The sequence below is a fragment of the Actinia tenebrosa genome, unplaced genomic scaffold (assembly GCF_029948245.1).
Source record: "Actinia tenebrosa isolate PJP-AT-01 unplaced genomic scaffold, QUT_ActTen_1.0 PGA_scaffold4__44_contigs__length_22323623, whole genome shotgun sequence".
NCBI classification, from domain to species: Eukaryota; Metazoa; Cnidaria; class Anthozoa; order Actiniaria; family Actiniidae; genus Actinia; species Actinia tenebrosa.
In genome coordinates this window covers 17,032,886-17,056,152 of record NW_028292581.1, presented here as the reverse complement: position 1 = coordinate 17,056,152, position 23,267 = coordinate 17,032,886, and the positions used below count along the sequence as shown (strand labels likewise).

The 23,267-nt window shown below is 38.0% G+C and overlaps 1 protein-coding gene across 1 annotated transcript; it reads left to right on the top strand.

Moving 5' to 3' along the window:
* The first annotated feature begins 71 nt into the window (after positions 1–71).
* On the top strand, positions 72–23,140 carry LOC116300879 (general transcription and DNA repair factor IIH helicase/translocase subunit XPB). The gene is made up of 37 exons (XM_031709847.2): positions 72–230; positions 348–385; positions 2,012–2,066; positions 2,537–2,589; positions 3,108–3,182; positions 3,703–3,783; positions 4,317–4,397; positions 4,916–4,990; positions 5,368–5,442; positions 5,892–6,017; positions 6,775–6,837; positions 6,931–7,020; positions 7,419–7,474; positions 7,978–8,049; positions 8,217–8,256; positions 8,937–9,003; positions 9,625–9,699; positions 10,246–10,274; positions 10,658–10,730; positions 11,164–11,234; positions 11,688–11,736; positions 12,834–12,878; positions 13,401–13,465; positions 13,964–14,056; positions 14,880–14,945; positions 15,108–15,172; positions 15,551–15,622; positions 16,033–16,129; positions 16,423–16,470; positions 17,519–17,548; positions 18,358–18,397; positions 18,544–18,593; positions 19,426–19,494; positions 20,124–20,153; positions 20,558–20,608; positions 21,647–21,709; positions 22,048–23,140. The coding sequence occupies exons 1-37, from the start codon at positions 200–202 to the stop codon at positions 22,186–22,188; spliced, it is 2,400 nt and encodes a 799-aa protein (XP_031565707.2). The 5' UTR covers positions 72–199; the 3' UTR covers positions 22,189–23,140.
* The last annotated feature ends 127 nt before the right edge of the window (positions 23,141–23,267 follow it).

Here is a 23,267-nt window from a genome sequence, read left to right as displayed (position 1 = left end):
TCTTGGATTTAGCTTACACTCGGCCTGTCACACAAACGCCTGCCATATTTTGTATTTTTTTGCTTGTTCGACGATATATTAAATCACTCATAAAGCAAATGACGATAAACTACATAGAAGCAGAGCAGAAGTGAAGCAGACACGTCTACGGAAGTCACTTATGTTGGTTTATTTAAGTAGAAATTTTAATATCTAGATCATGAAACCACAAAAGCGAAAGCGAGACGAAGGCAAGTCAACGCAATCGTTTCCCCCGCCATTTTGGACTGAACTGCTAGCTCGAGAGTGAATCAATGAAGATAGAAAAACAGTTCTAATTTCTTTTTAATTAATCTTGTACTTTACAGCATCAAATTCTAAAAAATCTAAGAAAGGAAAAACCCAGGTAAGCTTATAGTACGTAATAATTTTTATCATTTGTATCCATCACAAAAAAAGTTTTTGACAATCATATATTTTCAATATTGGCATTGACCATTCATTTCTATTCGTACAGTCAAACTTTTTTAGTGGATTTTTTTGAAATACCTAACTTTTATCAATCGAAAATCAGATTAATATAAATACACACGGAATATAACAGGAAAGATTTCTTTACTTTCCTATATGGGAAAATTATGGGGTTTTTAGGGATCTTTTTTGAGGGTTTATTGGGTTTTCAAGTTGTTGATAATGAATGCAGGTACCATATCCCGATTAATGAAACATAAAAATCCCTGTGATTTATTTGGGAGTTTATTTTCAAAAAAATTTCCCCAATTATGAAATTTAATGGAAATTTGTGAAATAATGAAATTTTTTTTGGGAATTTATTATCCCAATTTTTTCCCATCTCTGGGTTTATTCTGTCCTACTATTTTCTCATTTCTGGGTTTATTCTTATAGTTTCAGCTTAATGTTTTCCCATTTAAGACCATGTTTTATTCCCTATCGAGAAGCAATTTTTTTGTTTAACATTGTGCATGAGAAGGCACATGAATATGGATACAACTCAAACAAAAAATCTTATTCTCAAGGGAATGACACATGGTCTAAATTGTATTTAGTATGAACATACTAATGTTCTATAACAAATCCTGCACTCCGATTGACTGAAAGCTACTATTATAGTGGAATTAAAGTCTGCAATGGCATTAGTGATAGACTGCTAGTAGCAAAAAATGTATGGCCTCATGAGCTATTGACTCTTAGGCCATTTGGATTGTGGGTCTAATGGGCTTTTTCACGGATCCCGTTACTCAACCTCAGCCTCGTCAGCGTGTAATTATTCTTTAGAATTTGACTACAATCAGCAGTAATGAAAGGAATTTACACATCAACGAACAATTACAACACTTAAAAATTTCACAGGTTGTAGGCAATTTCTAAAGAATATATTACACGCTGATGAGGCTGAGGTTGAGCCAAGCGGGATCTGTGAAATGGCCTATTGTTAAATACCAGGTAAACTTTAAACATAAGCTATTAGTTTTCATTGCTACACAATGACCAAGACAACAGTTTAGAAAGGAAGATCAGGCAATGGACTGCTGTCAATCAAATAAATCGTTGGGTAACTTTACATTAATTATTCTGATATTGCGTGTTAATGGCAGTGTATGTAAATGCCAGATTCCAACCGTTGCCTTGATCAGCACCTATATGATGAAAACAGTGGTAAGAGGGTTAATAATACACTCAACAAAATTACTCTATTCTGATTGGATAAAAGGAGTACAATTAAATCCCAAATTGTAATCTGTAGAGTCCTAATTAAGTTGCTCAATTTCGTTGCATGTGTTATAAAGACAATATCACACTGATCTTCTCGTACAATTTGGAATTTATCGGTACGAGTGATGTTTTGAATGTTCTCAAATTGAGCTATCCTGAAGGCTCAGTCCAATTTTGAAAACTTTCAAAACATCACTCATACCTATAAATTCAGAATTGTACTCAAGATTGTGTGATTTTCTATGATACTAATTGAGAAAAAATAAAAATAACAAATTCTCCTGATACAATTTTTTAGGTAGAAGAGGAGGAATATGAATTTGAAGATGAGGAGGAATCATTAACTGAAGAAGGTAATGATATTTATTTCAGGAGAGTATAATTATTATACTGCAAAGTTACTTATGTCATTCTCTGTCGTTCTGGGAATTTCATAACCTTATCTTAATTCCTAAAGTTCTTGTCAAATATTTTGATGCCAACATTTCTAAATGTTTGTTTGCACATATATGACTTTTGTCTGGGCACTAAAAGGAAACAGGCTCTAGTTATAACTTGGGTGTAATTGATTCCCATTTTAAACCAAGTATCAGTGTACTAGAGTAATATTTCTTTGTTTAATGGTTGTGCATGAGAAAACACATCAATATAATACAACTTAAACAAAGACTCTTTAATAGTTTAAAGAGAATAATATGGTCTTTAATGGCTGGGTAAAAACAGTATGCCAAAGCTAGAGAGGTCTGTTATTTCTATTTTCATTTTTGTCATTAAATGTATATAATAGTATTGATCTGTAAGTTGTATTCCAAATATCTATTAGGTGAATGTATTCCAAAATCATCTGGAGCTGCTTTGAAATCCGAAAATCAAGAGGTGAGTAAATAGATTACTGTGTAGTGTAAGAGTAAGACAATAGCTGACACTGTAAACAAGTTCAATTGCAGGGGCCGTAGAAGGGGGTGGGCTAGGGGGCTAGCTATCGCCCCACCCCCCTCTCCCAAATAATTTTGTTGCCATCTTTTAGTTAATTGTTTACTGTTTAAACTACCAATAGCCAATGCAATAAATATGTTGTAAATGCCCCTCAAAACACTAGAAATTGCACTTCCAAAGGTCTCAGTTTGATTTGTGCTTTTTTTTCTGGCAAAAATATTTGGTTGTTGTCTTCAGAAGTTGTTAGCCCCCCAATCAAGATTATGCTCTGTGGTCCCTGAATTGAAAATCTTTTTGGAACAATGATTCTTAACTGAAAGAATTATCATCTATTCATCTAGCTTGTATGTTTATTGAAGAATGTTGTGATGATTCTAGTGTGTTTTGGTAAATGTGTCTACTCTCAAGATGAACCATAGGATGATTTATTTAGGAACTAATTTATGAACTAATTTAAGGATGAATTTGGTGCAAGAGACTACAGACAGCAGATCGAACTCAAGCCAGACCATTCCTCAAGACCTCTCTGGGTGGTGAGTGGACCAAATATGTATTTTGAGTCTGAATGGACCTAATAGTAGGCATAATATTTTCCCATTTCAGACCATGTATTATTCAGTATTTTTCAGAAAAAGTTCTTTGTTTGGGTTGTATCCATACTTGTGTGTCTTCTCGTTTGCAACCATTAAACAAAGAAATAATAAATACTCTAGAGAATGAATTATATGTGTTCTGAAAGTGGAAAACAGTGAATTAGATAGATCTATTAGATATTACATGGATAGATGCTTTATAATTTAATAATTATCTAAACAAAATTAAAATAAATAAGACATTGAAAAATATCTGGTACTGTATGCTACTTTAAATGCTATTGACTACATTCACATCCTTTCACTTCATACTTTCAAGCTGTGTTGTCAAGTTATCTAAGTCAAGTTGTCTTAAGCTAATAAAGTCATAAACTTTGTAACAGATTAAATAAATAGTTAAGAGCAAACTCCAGTCAAACCAAAGACTGTTTATTTATTGCAAAGGAATTCTTATCTTTAGGCACCTGATGGACACATATTTTTGGAATCCTTTTCTCCTGTCTACAAGCATGCACATGATTTCTTAATAGCCATATCAGAGGTAAGTTTTGTTTCGATGAGCATTTTGGTTAGATTAGTAGAATTTCAAATGCAGCTGCATGCGATTAGATCAAAGTACATGTAGTAATGTTGTCACTCAATTAAGTTTTATGGTATTTTACTTTGCCATGATTGTGTTTCTAAGTCTGTCTGTCATACAAATGTACCCTATAATTATGCAGAACTATAACTGATATTTTTAGTGGAGAGTAGTTGTGCCACTTTTAAAACAGTATCTGTAACCTCCCTGGTGCAAATCCTGCTCAGGATCCTGTTTCAAGATCCTGTAGGATCTTGAATAGGATCCTATAACATCCTATAGGATCTTGCACAAGATCCTACTCAATATCCTACAGGCACAATCCTATTCAAGATCTTATAGGATCCTATTAAGATCATGTAGGATCCTTATCAAGATCTTGAATGTAGGATTTTATTGGATCCTATTCAAGACCCTGTCCAAGATCCTGTACAGGATTTATAGAAATTATAGTTTAGATTATTTTTTGTTGTTTTAAAACTGTTTTGTTTTAGCCTGTTTGCCGACCAGAACACATACACGAATACAGACTAACTGCATATTCCCTGTATGCTGCTGTCTCAGTTGGCCTCCAGGTAATGTATAACAGCATTGTGTATGAAATGATGTCACCATTTCTGATTACCAGCCACATCAGATGGATGGTCTGCATTGTCAAGAGGACTGGTCTAGATAGGAGACATTTGGCCAGACAAGTGTCTGTTTGCCATTTACATACTTATTTTTAGACCTGCGATAAACAGTTATTGATAGTAAGGGAGCTTTCAATATCTCTCCTCTTCCACATTGGGTGCAAATTTCATAATCTAATCTACAGGTATCCCTAGGTCAGACCCAATTTTTTGTCAAGCCCTTTTTTAAAATTTTCAATCTTTTTATTTTATGACTCTCTATATACACTATCTCTACAAATAACAGCTGGTCATGCAAGGGGAATGACCTAAGAGGCATTTGACCAGACTAGCACCAGTTTGACAAAGGACTACTCCAACAATGTGGTGGCCATCTTAAATGTAGGGCATTATTATGGGTCACGCCCTTGTAAATTAGAAAGCCCTCGCCTAATCTTGAGTTTATGCATTTTCTTAATTAGACTAGTGATATTATAGAATACTTGAGAAGGCTGAGCAAGACAACCATTCCTGATGGAATTGAAAAATTTATAAAGGTTATTATTTTAATTTAGTAAAATTAATCTGATTTGTATGTCTAGCTATGAGAGGAAAAGGCAAACAATTGCTGCAACATGTAATTTAAGATATTGCTTGATTACAATCAGCTGATAAATGGTCTTTTAATGTCATTTCCTGCTGTAAATGACCATTAAACACTGACCACCATTTGCTGTCAGCCAGAAAAAAATGCTGTTGAAGACTTCTATAATTGATGAATATTCAGCATGGGACAGGAAATGACATCATAATTAACCAAGCAATAAAGAGATATTTAAAGAGAAAATAAACTAAGAGCAGGGATCTCTGGTATTCATGGTTTCAACTGTTGTAGGTATTGTTTGATGTTATTTTTATCTTTTGTTAATTGCAGTTGTGTACCCTTAGCTATGGTAAAGTCAAACTGGTTCTTAAACGCAACCAATATTTTGTAGAAAGCAACCATCCGGTAAGTACATTGTCAAGAAAAATATAGCTATACACATGAGTACTGTAGAAAGGATGCCAGAATCTCTATTCCATCCATCCATTTCGTTCGTTCGTTCGTTCGTCCGTCCGTCCGCGCCCGTTCGTCCGTCCGTCCGTCCGTCCGTCCGTCCGCCCGTCCGTCCGTCCGTCCGTCCGTCCGTCCGTCCGTCCGTCCGTCCGTCCGTCCGTCCGTCCGTCCGTCCGTCCGTTCGTTCGTTCGTTCGTTCGTTCGTTCGTTCGTTCGTTCGTTCGTTCGTTAACCAGTTGGCTCGGTTGAGCATCAGACTTTCGTGTCGGAGGTCAGGGTTCCAGTTCTGGCCGGACCAACACTCAGGGTCTTAATTAAATCAATTACATTAAATTAATGCAAATGGTTCATCATTCATTCTTCACTCATCTCTTGGTTGGTTATTCAAATCAACATTTCAGGAGGTACTCCAGACCCTGTTAAGAAATGAGGTGATTCAGTCATGTAGGATAATCCCAGAGGAAGGTGATGCACCTGAAGTCAGTGAAATACTAAAATCAACAGATAAAGGAAGGTCTGCTATCAAGGTATTGAGAATTTTAATTTATTAGTAAAATCATGGAAACTAAATATTTGTACTGTATTCCCTACAACAGGAGGGGCAGGTATAGCTCAGGTTGGTGCTCAGCCTTCGCAGTTAGATGTCCACATCTTGACTTCTATCTGAATGTAGCTTCCATTTTTTAAATACTCTTAATACTAGCACTGGGCCCGGTTGTACGAAGCCTGGATAGCACTATCCAACAGAAAAATCTTATCCAGTGGATAAATTTATTTGATAACAGCATTGACTTATCCACTGGATAAGGATTTATCTGCCGGATAGTGTTATCCAGGCTTCATACAAATGGGCCCTGATGGAGAGAGGGGCTAAAGTCTGCACCTTCGGCTTCCTGGGATACCAGCCATGTAGCTGAAGAAACTACTTATTATTCATTAACTGTATTTTGAGTGTTGCACTTCCAAACCTTGTCCTTGGATGTAACATTGACAAGTGCAGAAGTTATTTGATATATGTTGGGTTGTAATCGACCTCTTTATCTTGGACATGAATGTTTTTTTCCATTTCAGACCATGTGCTCATTCCCTTGAGTATCATTTCTTTGTTTAATGGTTGCACATGAGAAGAGACATGAATATGGATACAACTAAGACAAAGAATCTTATTCTCAAAAGAATAACACATGGTCTAGAATATTGAGAAAACACTATGTCCAAGCTAAGAAGGGTTTATATTTCCTGCTAGTGTGTTAACCTACTGACAAGTCTATCTTTCTTCTTAAGTTTAATTCTAAGCAGAAAGAAAACAACACAGCAGATTCTTCCAAAGCTCAAGACTCTTCACAGGTTTGTTGGAATAAAATGGAATAAAGTAACCTTAAATATTTTTGCCCTTTTTGCCTTTCACCTTATTGACAGTTTTTTAATATATTTTTTTAGGAACCGGGAGAACAAGAGAAAACAGCTATCCCTTCTGATATCACTGACTACATAGATAAGATTGACCAAGATGAAGAAGATGAGGAAGAGGTAAGGAAAAATGGGATAAAGTTACAGCATCATATCTATAGACCCCAGCCTTGCTTGTGACCTCAAAGCAGCTCAATTTGGAGGACAAAACAAAAGAGTTTTAATCTCCTGAGAGTCCTCCAAATTGAGCTGCATTCCGACGTGCTGCAACGGGTCTATAGAGCGTTTTCACTCACGTGAGAAGGCAGCCATAAACAATAGAAACTTTCTACACAGAAAGCCAACCCACGGAGGGTCAAAAAAAAAAACCTCTGCTCGCAGGGTAGCATAAAAATAGAGTTCAATTCCCGGAGGATAGAAAATGTATTGTTTTGGTACCCCATAATGGCCGCCGTGACGACACGTGAAAACGCTCTATATGATTCTGATGTTTTATAACGATCTTTTTTCGTTTGTAGAGTCAAATATTTTCCTTTGAAATAAGACAAGAACAAATCGAGATTTTACAAAGAAGGTTAGTGAATTTTATTCAGTAGTTTGAATTGCAACTGAGCCCTAATTTAGTACGACTTTCAGTATTGTTTCTACATGTAGTTTAGTCTATCAGACAATTATAAAATGGTACCTGTATTTATGCAGACCCCCGCCATTGTACTTTGGTGACACGGACTCTCTCGCATCTACTTTCTCATCACTTTCGGTTTCATTATTTTTGTGTCTTTTAAGTTGGTTTAGCCAATCAGAAAAGAGTGGACCTCTTGATTTGTGCAAAACTCGCCCATCGTATTTTGATGTTTTGGTGGAAAACTATACCCCGTAAAAGATATTCCAGAATTCCTGTTTGTTTTGGTGGGTTTTTTTAGTATTGTGACGACCAATTATAAAAAAAGTGGCAGCTTGATTTGCGCAGAACTAGCCCATTGTGCGTCGGTGTCGAAACCAGCTCTTTGAAACAACTATGCTCTTTCTCATTATCTTATGACTCTACGGTTTTATATTTCATTTTTTTTTTTAAAGGTGTATTGATTTGGACTACCCGTTACTTGCCGAGTATGACTTCAAGAATGACACAGTTAATGCTGATTTGAAGTGAGTTTAAGGCTCCGTCCACTCTTATTCGTTTGCCATTGCGAACGCATTTTTAACGAGGCTTTTTCTGTCCTTATCAATACTTCAGGGGAGAAGTAAACGTATGAACATTCTTAGTTTTTCAGTGTATTTTGCATGTAATCCATTTTACAACTTTTTTATCCCAGTATGGATTTGAAGCCAACAACTGTTCTACGACCATATCAGGTATAATACACTCGTAACTTAATCATAAATAAAAAAAATAAATTATCTCAGTCGCAAACGATCTCTGAGGTTTTTGTCGAATGAAACAAAATCGAGTTTTTGCGGACGTCAGTAAAAAAGAGTATATGCAAAAATAATCAGAACGAACCTGTCTCGAAGAAAAATCAATGGTAAGGTATTGGTAATACACTCGCCTCTCACCTGTCTGCACTGGAGGGCAAAATTTATGTTTTTATTTTAAATTGGTGATTCTTTTTAGCTACTTGTAAAGAACTGAATGAAAAGATGTGTATCCAGTGTGTTACGAAATGTAGTTTTTTTACGATCTCTCGAAAACAGGTTGTAGAAAGTTTGTTTGCATTCCAGTAAATTTCACCCATGGGAATCAAGATGTTCATTCATTTGCTCTCAGTGAATTAATCAGCACGTGATTGCTTATATTATAGTGAATTCAGAGAGGTAGATTACAGTTGCTTTGTTCTTTTGGAAATAGAGTGCTTACAATATATCCGTGTAATTAAAAACCTATCCCGGGTTTATAATTCAGCCCCGCTCTCCCCTGTAGATTCGCGTCTGCTGAGCTTTCTTTGACTTTTATCCAGCGACCTAGCAAAACATTTTATTTATTTTTGAGGGTTCCATTTAAATTGTTAGTAACTGCGGTTTTAACGTTGTTGCAGGAAAAGAGCCTAAGAAAGATGTTTGGCAATGGACGAGCGCGTTCTGGAGTTATCGTGTTACCGTGTGGTAAGGTTGAGTCATCTTCCTATCGATTGAATTGGTTGAGCCATCTCTCTATTGATTGTCATCTTCCTATTGGTTGAGTTAGTTGAGCCATCTTCCTATTGGTTGAGTTTGTTGAGCCATCTTTAGTCCTATTTTGTTGGGAATTGTACAATTACACAACAGATTGCATACCATATATCCGTGAAAACGTTTACTAACAAAACCGTACAAATTCGTGCAAAGTTTTGTAGGTCTACGGTCTACTGAGGTCTACTGAACTTAGACTTAATAGAAATCTTAGAGTGCATACCATATATCAGTGAAAAAGTTAACTAACAAAATTGTACAAATTAGTGCAAAGTTTTGTAGGTCTACTGAGGTCTACTGAACTTAGACTTAATAGAAATCTTAGAGTGCATACCATATATCAGTGAAAAAGTTAACTAACAAAATTGTACAAATTAGTGCAAAGTTTTGTAGGTCTACTGAACTTACTAATTTGTGCAAATTTGTGCAATTATTTTACGAAGTTTTTCACAGATACATGATATGCACTCTATTGATAAAGAAAATAATACAACAGCAATCTCTTGATATAAAATATTCATTCTCCTCGAATCTATGTTTTGTGATGGCTGACAGGTGCTGGTAAAACTCTAGTTGGTGTGACTGCTGCATGTACTGTGAGGAAACCATGTCTCATCCTCTGCACGTCAGGTATGCCTGCCAAAAGCTGGTCCGGTTTGTATTGCTACAATACATCTTATATTTACAGTCCTTTGACTAAACGTTGTCGTTGATCGGATCATTCCTACGCGCCTAGACCGAAAAGGATAACGGGTAAATTACCCAGAACTTGCATCGTCCAAACTGCTCGCCAGCGTTAAATCTTCGCCGTATATGCTCGAGGCATGGTTTTAGCAAATTAAATGTGATCGAAAACAGCGAGCTCAAGACGTGTTAGATAACTTATGCGGCAGCTAGTAACTGTGAATTAATTATCCCCATGATTCTTTTTGGTCTAGGCGCGTAGGGATTAAGCCGATCAAACGACAACGTTTAGTCAAAGGACTGTATATTATCGTTATCATTCCTTTGGATCATTTAACTACTTTGTAAGTTCACAAGATCTATAATCAATGGTGTTTATTCGTTCGACAAGAGGAAGGTCACTTAATAAGTTATTGATGGTTTTCAAGCTCTCGCTCTACTGCTCCTCATTCTTATCTTTCGTTATTAAACTTAGTTCGTTTTTTATCTTAGGTGTTGCAGTTGAGCAATGGCGTAGTCAGGTATGTTCATGAATCTACAAAAAAAATCTACAAAGCTTTTCGCTGTCGTATCACAGCGTGGGACAATCACAACAGAGCTAGGCTCCAAACTAGGTGAAAGCCCAAAGATCGAATTAGAATTTAGAAGTTGATTTTTGAGGAGGGAGGAAAACCGGAGAACCCGGAGAAAAACCCTCGAAGCACAGGAGAGAATCAACAAACAACTCTACTCATATACGACATCGAGATCGGCAGGACTCAAACTCGGACCCAGCTGTGAGAGGCGGTGAATTAGCAGCGCACGCCACCGGTGCTTCCCGAATCTTCACTTACCCTTCACTTTAGCCCAGTGATTAGGACTGCATTGATGTCATCTTAATGAATGGTAATAATTATATTTCCAGTTCAAGCTTTGGTCCACTGTTGATAGTCGAATCATATGTTGTTTCACATCTGATGCTAAAGACAAACCAAAAGGTAAACATCATGCAGTGTTTCTTGATAGCTTACATTGATGGGGTCCCTGTGGATTTGGCGTGATCTTTCGCGCCAAGAAGCGCGCGCGTTCGCTTTTACTCCTCTGTCCTTTGTGACTTTTTTTACATTGCTTATACTAATTCGCTTCAGAACACGCATGTCTGTGTACTTTCATCGGCTCTAGGTCTCTATGTCAATAGAGAAAAAAGTTTGAGTGAGAAAATAAATGTTTGTTTTCTCCAAGTATACAAAATTGTTCGAGTTTCAAATTTTTATTGACGACTTTGGAAGAAAATAGATAAACCCGGCCGTACTGATGACTCAAAACTTATATAACTTATAACATTTGGGAAGAAATGCTTTTGTTTAATAGCTTGAAACATTTTTCTCTGTGAGTCTGCCAGTATATATTAAAATGCTGCTCTTATAACAGATTGTGGGATAGCTATTTCTACGTATTCAATGGTGTCTCATACTGGAAAAAGATCGTGGGAAGCAGAACAGGTACATAGAATTTCTTCTTTTTTTCCCGTTTATGCTTTGAAGTCATTAAGCGAGTCCCAATACAAGCAAAGGTGAGCCAATGCTCTACTTCGACGATACGGCGGCCATCTTGGATTGCAAGGCATTATGTGGCGTCCAGGGGACAAATAAAGCTTTGTTAATTACAGTCTATTAACAGCTCTTCACAAGAGAATACAACAAAAGATGAATCAAGACGGCACACCAATCACCTTTACCCATAGAAGAATGACAAACACATGAAACTCTATATTTTCCGTCGTCTTGGCAAGATGGACCGCCGTATCGTCGAAGTAGTCCATTAGCTTACATCTGTAACATCTGCTCGTCGTTGTTTCCAGTTTTGTTCTGTTATTTTGTTATCTAACTGCTTAATGTTAATACCTCAATTGTGTAGTGTAGATGAGGTTAATGTGATTCGCGTTCTTCTTCAAGGTGATGAGTTTTCTGCAAGCACAAGAATGGGGTTTAATGATTCTAGATGGTAAGTCGGTTCGTCATCTTCACAGCGAAATCAACCCCACTTTATTAGAAGATATAACTAGCTAAAAACTAGTGTGAGCTGCGTCGGTGTTTCTAATGAAACAGTAATGATGAAAAGGTAAATTATACACCGTGAAAAGATGAAAAAACTTACTGACGTTTCGGACGCTAGTCCTTCGTCGGAGTAAAAGAGAAAGAGGTGGTAGAAAGGAAGGTATATATGATAGAATAAGACAAAAGAAACCAATGAGAACAAGGTAGGCAATTCTATCATATATACACTCCTTTCTACCACCTCTTTCTCTTTTACTCCGACGAAGGACTAGCGTCCGAAACGTCAGTAAGTTTTTTCATCTTTTCACGGTGTGTAATTTACCTTTTCATCACTACCACTTTATTAGCTATGCTTCATTTCCAAATACTGGAGCTGATTTAGTTTGCGGAGGGAGGAAACCCAGAGAACCCGGAGAAAACTCGCAAAGCTTAGGAGAGAACAAACAAAAAAGTTCTTTCTCGGTGTAACAATACCGAATCCTGATCATGGTAGAAATTTTCAATGCAAAATAATAGTATATTAATTACTGTGCTCATTGGAAGAACATTTGAAAAGATTTGAAAAATGCTTGGCCAGGTTTTCCCTCTTGGTAAAGCGTGATAAGCGGATTGTTAGGTTTAGGGTTAGGGATGAATTAGGCAGTATGGCAGTATGGCAATATGGCAATATGTTTAATGGTTCGAGCCTCAGCTTCTTCGTATAATTTTTTTTAAGGTTGAGGAGTGTCTCTCGTTCTAATATTTGATCGGAAATTTTCCGACAAAAAAGCCCCATCCTTGAGCTCAAATAAAGTCAGTGATGAAATCGAGAAAGAATCAACAAACATCTGTCCTCGCGTATCGGATGGCGAGTCGGGGGATCAAAGCCGGTGCTTCCCAAATAGTCCTAAAACTGGGTTCTCCAGGCGGTTATTCCGAGCAATTGAATTGGAGAAGTTAAACTCCAATGAGGGATCTTAATGTGAGCTAAATTCCTGAGGGTTGTGATGTGAATCGCGAAGAAAGATTTGTAAGGCGGCGCTAACGATATATGTAATTTTTCAGAGGTACATACCATTCCTGCTAAACAGTTCAGAAGAGTTCTAACAGGTAGGTTTTCAAGCAGTCTCTTTGCAGCTCAGGAAAGGTGGTATTTTCCGCATGCAAATCTCGTATTTAGCGTTTGGGGGTCCCTGGTAGATGTTAAGATGAGAGATACTGAAGAATGGGAGGCATTTATCTGGAAAAAGAGCCACGAGACCCGGGCTTTGGTGGACGTCAATCAAAGTCGTTTCCACGGCGTACCTTTGAAAACATCCCTACAATCCCCAACTTCCTCCAACCTCTGAACAGAAGGAATTCAGGGCACGACTAACACAGAGGGAAAAACTGGAAAATCCGGAAAAAAACTTTCGAATCAAAAAAGAGACCCTTTAAACTGTACTCACATGTGATGCGGAGTCCAGGAATCGAACCTTAATTAGACCCCAGAAGTGAGTTACGAGTGCACTACTGCTTCGCCACCCTTGTTATTCCTTTATAAGTTTTCGATCTCAATATAGACGGCTTTTTTTTTTTTTTTTTTTTTTTTTTTGTTTTTGTTAAAATTGCTTATTTTCTCCTTTAACGTAGTCGTTCAAGCTCACTGCAAACTTGGTCTCACGGCGACTTTAGTGAGAGAAGACGATAAAATTCAGGTACAGACCTAATAGAGCATTTTTATTCCTATGTTAGGGACTCTTTCTCTATCATGCACACCCAAGGAAACTGCGACTAGGGCTTTCATAGATAGTTAGGGAACAACCGACCCTGGGAAACGGGAATCTCCGCAAGCTTCTCGAGAAGGATTTGGTGGAAGGGTAGATGTGGTGGTGGGCAATCGAATGAAGGAAATAATTTTTTAAAGGTTTTTACTGGTCCTGGATAACTCCTGGATTTTTGACATTCATCTGAACAGCACATGGTGGTCAGTGTTTGACCACCATTTGGAGCAGGTATTGAGATTTAAAGACAAAGCGTTATTTGCCCCCTGGACGCCCCATAATGCATTGAGATCCAAGATGGCCGTCGTAGCGGCATATTCTCGCTGGCAATAGAAAGCTTTTCCGCCACGTAACACGCTCTCGTCAAATAAAAATGTGTTTTCTTAGGTGGGTTGACCAAACATACTTGTTTTCATATCGCAATCTCAATAGGACTTGAATTTCTTGATCGGACCAAAGTTGTACGAAGCAAACTGGATGGAGCTACAAAACAATGGGTTTATTGCTAGAGTCCAGTGTGCTGAGGTGAGTAAAGTTCAAAATGGACATTTTAAATTATCTTGGATGTGAGGGCAACATGAAATAGAGCGGTTATCGTATGAGTGGGAAATGTATGGTACTGACTTACAGCACGTACACGGTGCGACATGTTGTAGAGCGGTTATCGTATGAGTGGAAAACGTACGGTACTGACTTACAGCACGTACACGGTGCGACATGTTGTAGAGCGGTTATCGTATGAGTGGAAAACGTACGGTACTGACTTACAGCACGTACACGGTGCGACATGTTGTAGAGGGGTTATCGTATGAGTGGAAAACGTACGGTACTGACTTACAGCACGTACACGGTGCGACATGTTGTAGAGGGGTTATCGTATGAGTGGAAAACGTACGGTACTGACTTACAGCACGTACACGGTGCGACATGTTGTAGAGGGGTTATCGTATGAGTGGAAAACGTACGGTACTGACTTACAGCACGTACACGGTGCGACATGCCGTAAAATTGAAATGGCTTACCATAAAAATGGTTGTCGTATGAGTGGGATATATACGGTACTGACTTACAGAACGTACGCGGTAAAACATGCTGTAACATTGAAATGGCTTCGCTTTGCTTAATAATAGTAATAATAATAATAATAGTAATAATAATAATAGTAATAATAATAATAATAATAACTGAATTCTGAAGATGACGTGCGAACAGGTTTTCGAAACGTCAGTCACCACCACCAACAGTCTTATTTTCAATACTAAACTCACCCTGACGATCATACCTCACAATCAAAACTTTCAAAACCAAACTTTTCACTCTTATCGATTCTTAAATTGCTTGTTTTTAGGTGTGGTGTCCAATGACTCCAGAGTTTTACAGTGAATATCTGGCCATTAGAACAAGAAAACGAAAGGTATGTCTTACTCTTATCCAGATGAAGTGTATATAGGACCTATCCAGGGCACAATTAGTGAGCATTGTCGCATTGTCGCGATATCAGCCTTAGTTTTTTTCCTTTCACCCTTTGTTTCGTTTCATTTTATTTATTCATTTCTGCAATTTATTTTCTTTTAAGCTGCTTTATGTCATGAACCCAAATAAGTTCCGAAGCTGTGAATTCCTAATTCGGTATCACGAACGGTAAGCTGGCTCGTTGTTAATAGGCCTTTTGCAATAGATTGACACGTGATTGTTACTGGATGGCAAAAATATGTGGACTTCCTTTATTTAAAGATTCTTTGCTGGATTACTAATGTTGTATCCAAAACCTTTTCAAAAATACTTTTTTTCCCTTATGAGATACTTTCGATTTCAAGATACGAAGCAGTTTAAAGTTTGTTTGCCATCCAGCAGAGCTTTCCCCAAGGGACCTTGAGCTGAATTGATTCGTTATCAAAGTCATATATCAGCACGTGACTGTTTGTTGCAAAAGGCCTATTAAAGTGTCTGTTCTCAATCACACGATGTGTATATGAATATCATATTGATCTTTTCTAACGTGTTTTTTTTTTCGTGCAGGCGTAACGACAAGGTGATAGTGTTTTCAGACAACGTGTTTGCTCTGAAGAACTACGCTGTAAAGCTCGGCAAGTAAGTCAACGTTAACAATAACAAGAAACAATGGATCCATTTTACTTTGGGTGTAATGCTTTCTTTATTGTAGAATCCCTTTTAAGAATAAGATTCGTTACTTGAGTAATATTCATGTACAAGAGACTGTTGTGTGTTATTAAAGACTATTATAAAACTCGCGTTCTGATTGGTTAAAAGCGTCGAGCATTACCAAAGCGCGCAGCACGCAGGTGCATTATCCGTTTCGTCATTCGTATCCGAAATAACGGCTACCGCTCGCTCGAGTACTCGCTCGTTCGCGATATGATACGAAAAACCGTCGGAAAAAAACGATATCAATGTGATAATCTCTATCAATTATTTCTTTATTTAAGTATAAGATTCGTAGTTGCCACGTGTTGACAATTTTCTATCTGTTTAATTTACAGACCCTTTATTTATGGACCCACCTCGCAAGCCGAAAGAATCAACATTCTACAAAACTTCCAACATAATCCTTTAGTCAATACCATATTTATATCCAAGGTGAGCCACACCAAGGCTATAGGTAGGCGATTCGATGAAAATAGGTTTCCTGTGGTGAAAACGGGGAAGACTACGGCGAATGGGGTAGGGGGAAAAAAGAGCGCTTTTCTTGGCTACTAGTCCCACTCAGTCAACGCTCAGCTAACACAGGAAGCCCAGTATAGGAAAAGAGAGAAAGGAGACTTCTGCGGTGAAGGCAGGTTATAGAGCACGAAGACTGAGAAACGTGGATGGTATGGTATGCTTGGATATGCAACCTGTGTTCTTACTCTACTGGCAATTGTTTTTCTTAGGTCGGAGATAACTCGTTTGATCTTCCAGAAGCCAACGTGCTAATTCAGGTAAACACACAAGATACGTACCACTTATTAGATATTTTCTCAGGAATAGAACATTTTCGAGATCCAAATTACCGCTGCGTTCCTTGACTCATTTACTCAGGGTTAGCCTTGTATCAGTGTCTAAATATTCACAAATACCAACGTTAAAGTAAAGAATGCACAATTTCAACAATACAAGCACTTTGAAATTCCACGGACCTTGACTGGAACACGTGAATATTCTGCACAAAATCGAGGCTAACCCTGAGCAACAGAGAACTCAAAATGGAATGTTACGGCGGGCTAAGGCTGATATTCCACGAGTTGCAATTGTATTTTTCTAACTCCTGGAGGAACGAAGAAAACTACGAGCCAACGATTGAGATTTCATTCCTCCATTTTACCTTGGTCGTAATGTCCCATTTCAAAGCATGTGTCATTCTCTTGAGAATAAGATTCTTTGTTTGAGTTGTGTCCATATTCGTGTGTCTTCTCATGTACAACCGTCAAACAAAGAAATGGTACTCTAGGGAATTGCACTTGGTCTGGAATTGGAAAACATTACGCTCAAGGGAAAGAAGTCTAGAAGTCTATAAATAATTATTATGTTTGGATTAAAACCAAGTCTTATTTAGAGACAATGAGGGAAGACATGCCTAAGTGACAAAATACAGGGTATCACGGCTATAACTGTGGAGTTACCCCATACCTGCCCCGAAAAATGATCAAATTTAGTAACCTAATGGGATGAGTTTGGTCAAATACCCAAAAAAACGTCTGGATAAGCCTCCTTTATTCTTTGCTGTGTCATCCCATGCCATTCCATCCCATCCCATCATCCCATCCCATCTCCCATCCCATCTCATACCATCCCATCTCATCACAACACATCCCATCACATCCCATTCCATCCCATCACATCCTATTCCATCACATCCCATCACATCCCATATATCCCATCCCATTCTATCCCTTCCCATCTCATCCCGTCCCATCCCATCCCATCACATCCCATATATCCCATCCCATTCATTTTTGTCCTATTCTGATCTGTATTCTGTCTCTACAGGTTTCTTCCCATGGGGGATCAAGAAGACAGGTGTGTATTCTCTACCAGATATCATTTTTACATGGCCTTAGAATATATAGAGGATATTACATGGGCGCGCGGAGATACGAATTTTATCTTCGAGTGTTCAATTGATATCTCACGAGTGAGATATCTAAATTGAACACGAGAAGATAAAATTCGTATCTCCAAGCGTCCATGTAATGTTCTGTTTATTATATAGATATCGATGAAACTTAAATTAAAAAAAAGCTCAAAAATTCTTTCTTAAAATAGCAAGCCGATTCAACCGCGATATCTTCACGTGTGAAATATATGGTAACTTCCACTGGTGAAAGATATCAAGTTTTCGACACTAGAGAAAACCTGGTATTTCATCGATATCTATATGATAATAATTTTTATTATATAATTACCAATGAAATATCTATTTTTCTCTATTTCGAAAAATTGATATCTTCACACGTGAAAATAACATGTTATTTTCACGTGTGAAGATAACACCATTGCGATGACTATTCAAAAATACACGGAAATAATTGCCTGAAAAAGCCAAAACATACTCCATTGATAATTATATAATAAACAGAATATTACATGGGCGCTTGGAGATACGAAATTTATCTTCTCGTGTTGAAAATCTCTCACTCGTTCGCTGCGCTCACTTGTGAGAGATCTTTTCAACACTCGAAGATAAATTTCGTATCTCCGCGCGCCTATGTAATATCCTCTATATATCAGACATATATGTGCTGAGTTAGAATAATTAAAAGCATACATCATGTCCGGGAGTAGTACGAGTATCGATGAGTAAAACGTGTTTCGTGTTATGTGTTTAGGAAGCTCAACGATTGGGGCGTATTTTGCGTGCTAAAAAAGGTGAGAATGATTTGAATAATAATAATGATAATAATAATGATAATAATAATGATAATAATAATGATAATGATAATATTAATAATGATGATGATGATGATGAATTATTTTATGTCTAACATTAAAACTTACTACTTTGTTTATTTTAGATATGGCTGCAGAAGAGTACAACGCATTCTTTTATACCTTAGTATCAACGGTAAGTAACTCTAGGTGGTATTTATTCATTCATTCCCATTCAGTTGAGGACAAAAGAAGAAGCCCTCAAATTGTGTCGAAGCCAAACAACTTCTGAGTTGATCTTACTAAGTCAGGACACGGCATAAATCACTCCAAAGGAGAGAGACGAGTGCACTACAGAAACTGAAGACGTGGCTGCCATGGGCTGCTTGACATAACAAAACAAACCAACACCAAATGGGAGAGCCTACGTAGCAAGCAGTTAATGTAATGTGTTCATAAAAATACAATGAATCACACTTTTTTACGTGACGTCACAGCGGCCATTATGGCGGCCATTATGGGGTACAAACGATACATTTTCTATCCTCCGGGAATTGAACTCTATTTTTATGCAAATACTGTGCAGAAAGTTTCTATTGTTTATGGCTGCCTTCTCACGTGAGTGAAAAAGCTCTATAATAGATAGAACGACAATGGGCCTTATTCACGCGGCAGCCATGTTGGATTGAACAATAGATTCCACTGTGCGTAGCCTCAAATTCAAGCGCTTGAGAATTAATTTATGCTGGGGAAACAAAGGTTTTTATTTGTCATGAGAATAAACATGGCCGCCGTGTGATAAAGGTCCATAGAATACAATAAGTTTTCTGAATATATTACATCAACTGCGTGCTATGTAGGTTCTCCCAACACCAAATATCTTGAAGTCAACCAACATGGCGGCCATGACGCCACCTGCACCGCTTGACGTGATGCTTTTAGTCGACTTACTGGATGTACTTTGAACACCAAGATTGAAGGACATCATTTTCAGCGAACCAACTAACCAAACTGTGGATTTGTTTTAGGATACCGAAGAGATGTATTATTCAAGCAAACGTCAAAGGTTCCTGGTAAACCAGGGATATAGTTTCAAGGTACTGACGTCCGTAATGTATCCCAGTTTTACGGTAGTCAGTCGAAATAGAACCGATTACAATACTTCGATTTCGAAAGCTGTGCTTGGAGCGATAACTCGCGCATGCACAGAAGGGGACTGGGTCGTACTTCGATGTTTTCTCATTGTTCGTGTTTTCGTAAAGTGAAAAAAATCATTTGGCTCCTAGGGGTCGGGTTCCATCTAACCACGTCCCCGGGTATCCTAGACACAACGACAGTTGTTATCGACCTTTTTAGCTTGGGCGCAATGTTGTGCCATTCCAGACCACGCGTCATTCTCTAGAGTGTCATTTCTTTGTTTAACGGTTGCACATGAGAAGACACATGAACATGAATATGAATACAACTCAAACAAAGAATCTTATTCTTAGGGGAACGACATGTGGTCTGAAATTCAATGGAAAAACATTTCGCCCAATCGAAATCGAGAAGTCGCTTGAGTGACTATAAAACTATGGTTCCAAGTCGAGGTAGTACTTAATGTGTCTTTACATTAACAGTATTTTATCAAGTCCATCCTCAACTTAGAGAGCGGCATCGCTTCTCGCAAAAAATATTTAGCAGTCTTTCAAGTCATTTCTCAGACGTTTTTTGCTTTTTCTTACAGGTCATCACTAGTCTGGCTGGTATGGACGAGGTAAGATAACTATCTAAACGTTAGCATATAGGGTAAAAATTCTTTGCACAATTTTAAAGAAGGTGGAGGACAAGCAGTTGGAAGGATGGCTTTGGGCAACTTGATATTACATGTCTTTCCCATTCTCCATTACTAAGTTCCATTTGACGTCACTTCCTGTCTCGTGCGAAATGTTCATCAACTTAGTCACAGCCGCTATTTGTCACGCAACGTAGCACTAAAAACGCGACACTAAAAACGGCTGTGGAGGAGATAGGATAATGAATGCACAACTAGAACAACTGTCAAACTCTTTGAAACGCCACGGACCTCCACGGGAACACGTGAATATTCTACACAAAATCGAGAATCGAGAGTCATGACTAGGTGCTCCATGACTTTGAATGTTTGAATTTTGTCTACAGGAAAACCTTAATCTTTCTACGAAACGAGAACAGCAAGAATTACTTCAAAAGGTAAGCCAAGGCTTCCTGTGGTGAAAATGAATATGGCCGAGGGAGACTGAGAACCACAATCCAATAGAGGATTTGCAGTATCACGTGATGACAGCCAAGACGGGAGGCAGGAACAATTGAATCTGGTCTAATCTGATTTACATGAGAAAGAATTCCGTTTCCCTGGGGGGGAAAGGTTATTGTTCCTGCCTCCTGTCATGGCTGCCATCAGTCACGTAATGCTGCAAAGACTTTATAAAGCTTTTAAGTTGTGACGTATTTCAGGGTCCAACTGTTCAATTATTTAACTTCCACCTGAAACAATAGACCATTTCACGGATCCCGTTACTCAACCTCAGCCTGGTTAGCGTGTAATTATTCTTTAGAATTTGACTGCAGTCCGCAGTAATGAAAGGAATTTACACATCAACGAACAATTGAAACACTTAAAAATTTCACAGGTTGTAGACAATTTCTAAAGAATATATTACACGCTGACGAGGCTGAGGTTGAGCCGCGGGATCTTTGAAATGGTCTATTCTTCGATTGCACGTTACGTCATCGCGGCCATGTTGGTGCCATTTAACCAAAGATTTCTCATTAGCATCCATTGTTAGCGGCACCACAATGGCTGCCATGTTTTTGTCTTTTGACTCTCTTGGGAATGCTTGCAACCATCAATTAGAACTTTACACAACAAATCCTGTCATGAAAAGAGAGCAAGACAAATCTTTATAGAACTACTACGTCGTCTTTCCATACGAATGAAAAATGCGAAAAATCATATTATTTAAAACTTAGAAAAGAAACAATAGCCACCAAATAACAAATTTCGTTTTTTAATTTAGTAATTAATACCAAATACTGTACCGTATATATCGTAGGATAAACACCCGTTTATAAAATCTTCATAAATTCTGGTAAACAAATGTTTGCCAAAAGGAATTCTAGCTGAGATGCAAATTTCCCTCTTCGCAGTCCCACAATCCCATTGGACACGAATTAATTCCCATTCGGAATCTGGTTTCTCGTATATTGATGTGGTTGATTCGATTTTAGGTGTTGGCGGCTAGTGATGCAGATGCTGAAGAAGAAAAAAATGCTGGAGACCCGAATCAAAAGGTAAGGCTCATATCATACGTCGAACTTCACATGAGCCGAACCTAATGACAGCAAAGAAGACAACCTTGTTGTCTATTGTTTCAATTAGGTTCGGTGAACTTCGTAGTTTGACCTGAGCCTAAGAAAAAGACACACAAAACTAAAACAAAAACTTCTGTAAAAAAAAATTCATCATTATCATCTTTGTGGTCGTCATCGGCATCATCGTCATCTTCGTCATTGTCATCAGCATCAGCAACATCATTGTCATCATCATCGTCATTATTGTCATCATATCATCATTGTCATCATCATCATCATTAATTAATGTATTTGTTTTGTTTCTTCGTTTATTTCAGTCATCTGGAGTGATTCGTCGGGCTGGTTCCATGGCGTCCATGTCAGGTGCTGATGACATGATGTATCTCGAGTACCGATCATCTTCCAGATCATCGTCCAATCTTGCTAGGCACCCGTTGTTCAAGAGATTTAGAAAATAGATTGAACATGAAGCACAGGTTGAATCTATCTGCAAAACGATGCAACTGGTTTATAAAAGTACATAAAAGAACACATAGATCGCAAAGTGTTGTAGTGATTGGGTCAATTTCCGACCCCCAATCCATCTGTTTTGGTTTCCCTCAAGGGTCCTCAATTGGCCCCTTGTTATTTATAATTTATATCAATGATTTACCATGAGTGGTATCGTATTGCAAAATTCATTCATATGTGGATGATAAACTTTCTACACGTTAGCAGTAGCTCCGTCACTGATAAACACTTCATGCTATCTGAAGATCTAAAGCATATAATAGAATGTCTTAAGCCCCGTCCGCACTATGCCGAATAAATTTGAATCCGAATTTTTATTTATTCGGTTGGCCTACCGTCCACAGTAGTCCGGGCGGATCCGGAACAAGTCTTCACCGAAAACCATTTTTTTCAAATACAGTCTCCAGAGTGGAACAATTTGAAAACGCCGGCTACCGCGGGAGTCGTGCATAACCCTTTACAACGCCATGATACTTCTAATATTTGACTATTGTGCTACTATATAAGCCTCCTGTGGCAAGACCGTGATTAATTGGATAACCTACATAGACGCGCCGCCAGTATTATTGAAGGATACAAAGTCTCTCAACTACAGGTTGCGCGGATATTTAGTTTGCCTTCACTCCAGTCCCGCCGGGACTACCTGAAATGCATGTTGGTGTTGAAGTGTATACATAACCTGGCTCCACCTTATTTACTAAATAATTTCTGCAACTCGCGCGACTGACACGCATGTAATACGCGCCATACAGATTTGCTACGTTCTGTAATATGTTTTCGGTCTGTAAGTTTATTTCAAACAGAGCCCCATTCAAACCATCTTTGCTGAACTGGGCAGCTCTGTATAAATATTGTTGGAAAATGAATAAAAGAAGAAAACAATAAAAACATTTTATTTGGGCTACCTGTGGTTTTGTATAAATCAGACGTAAGAGCACTGAATCGAATGCGTGCAATGTGACTCAAAATCCCTTGAGATAAATAACAATGAAACAACCGACATTTTGGTTGATCTAACAAGCTAATC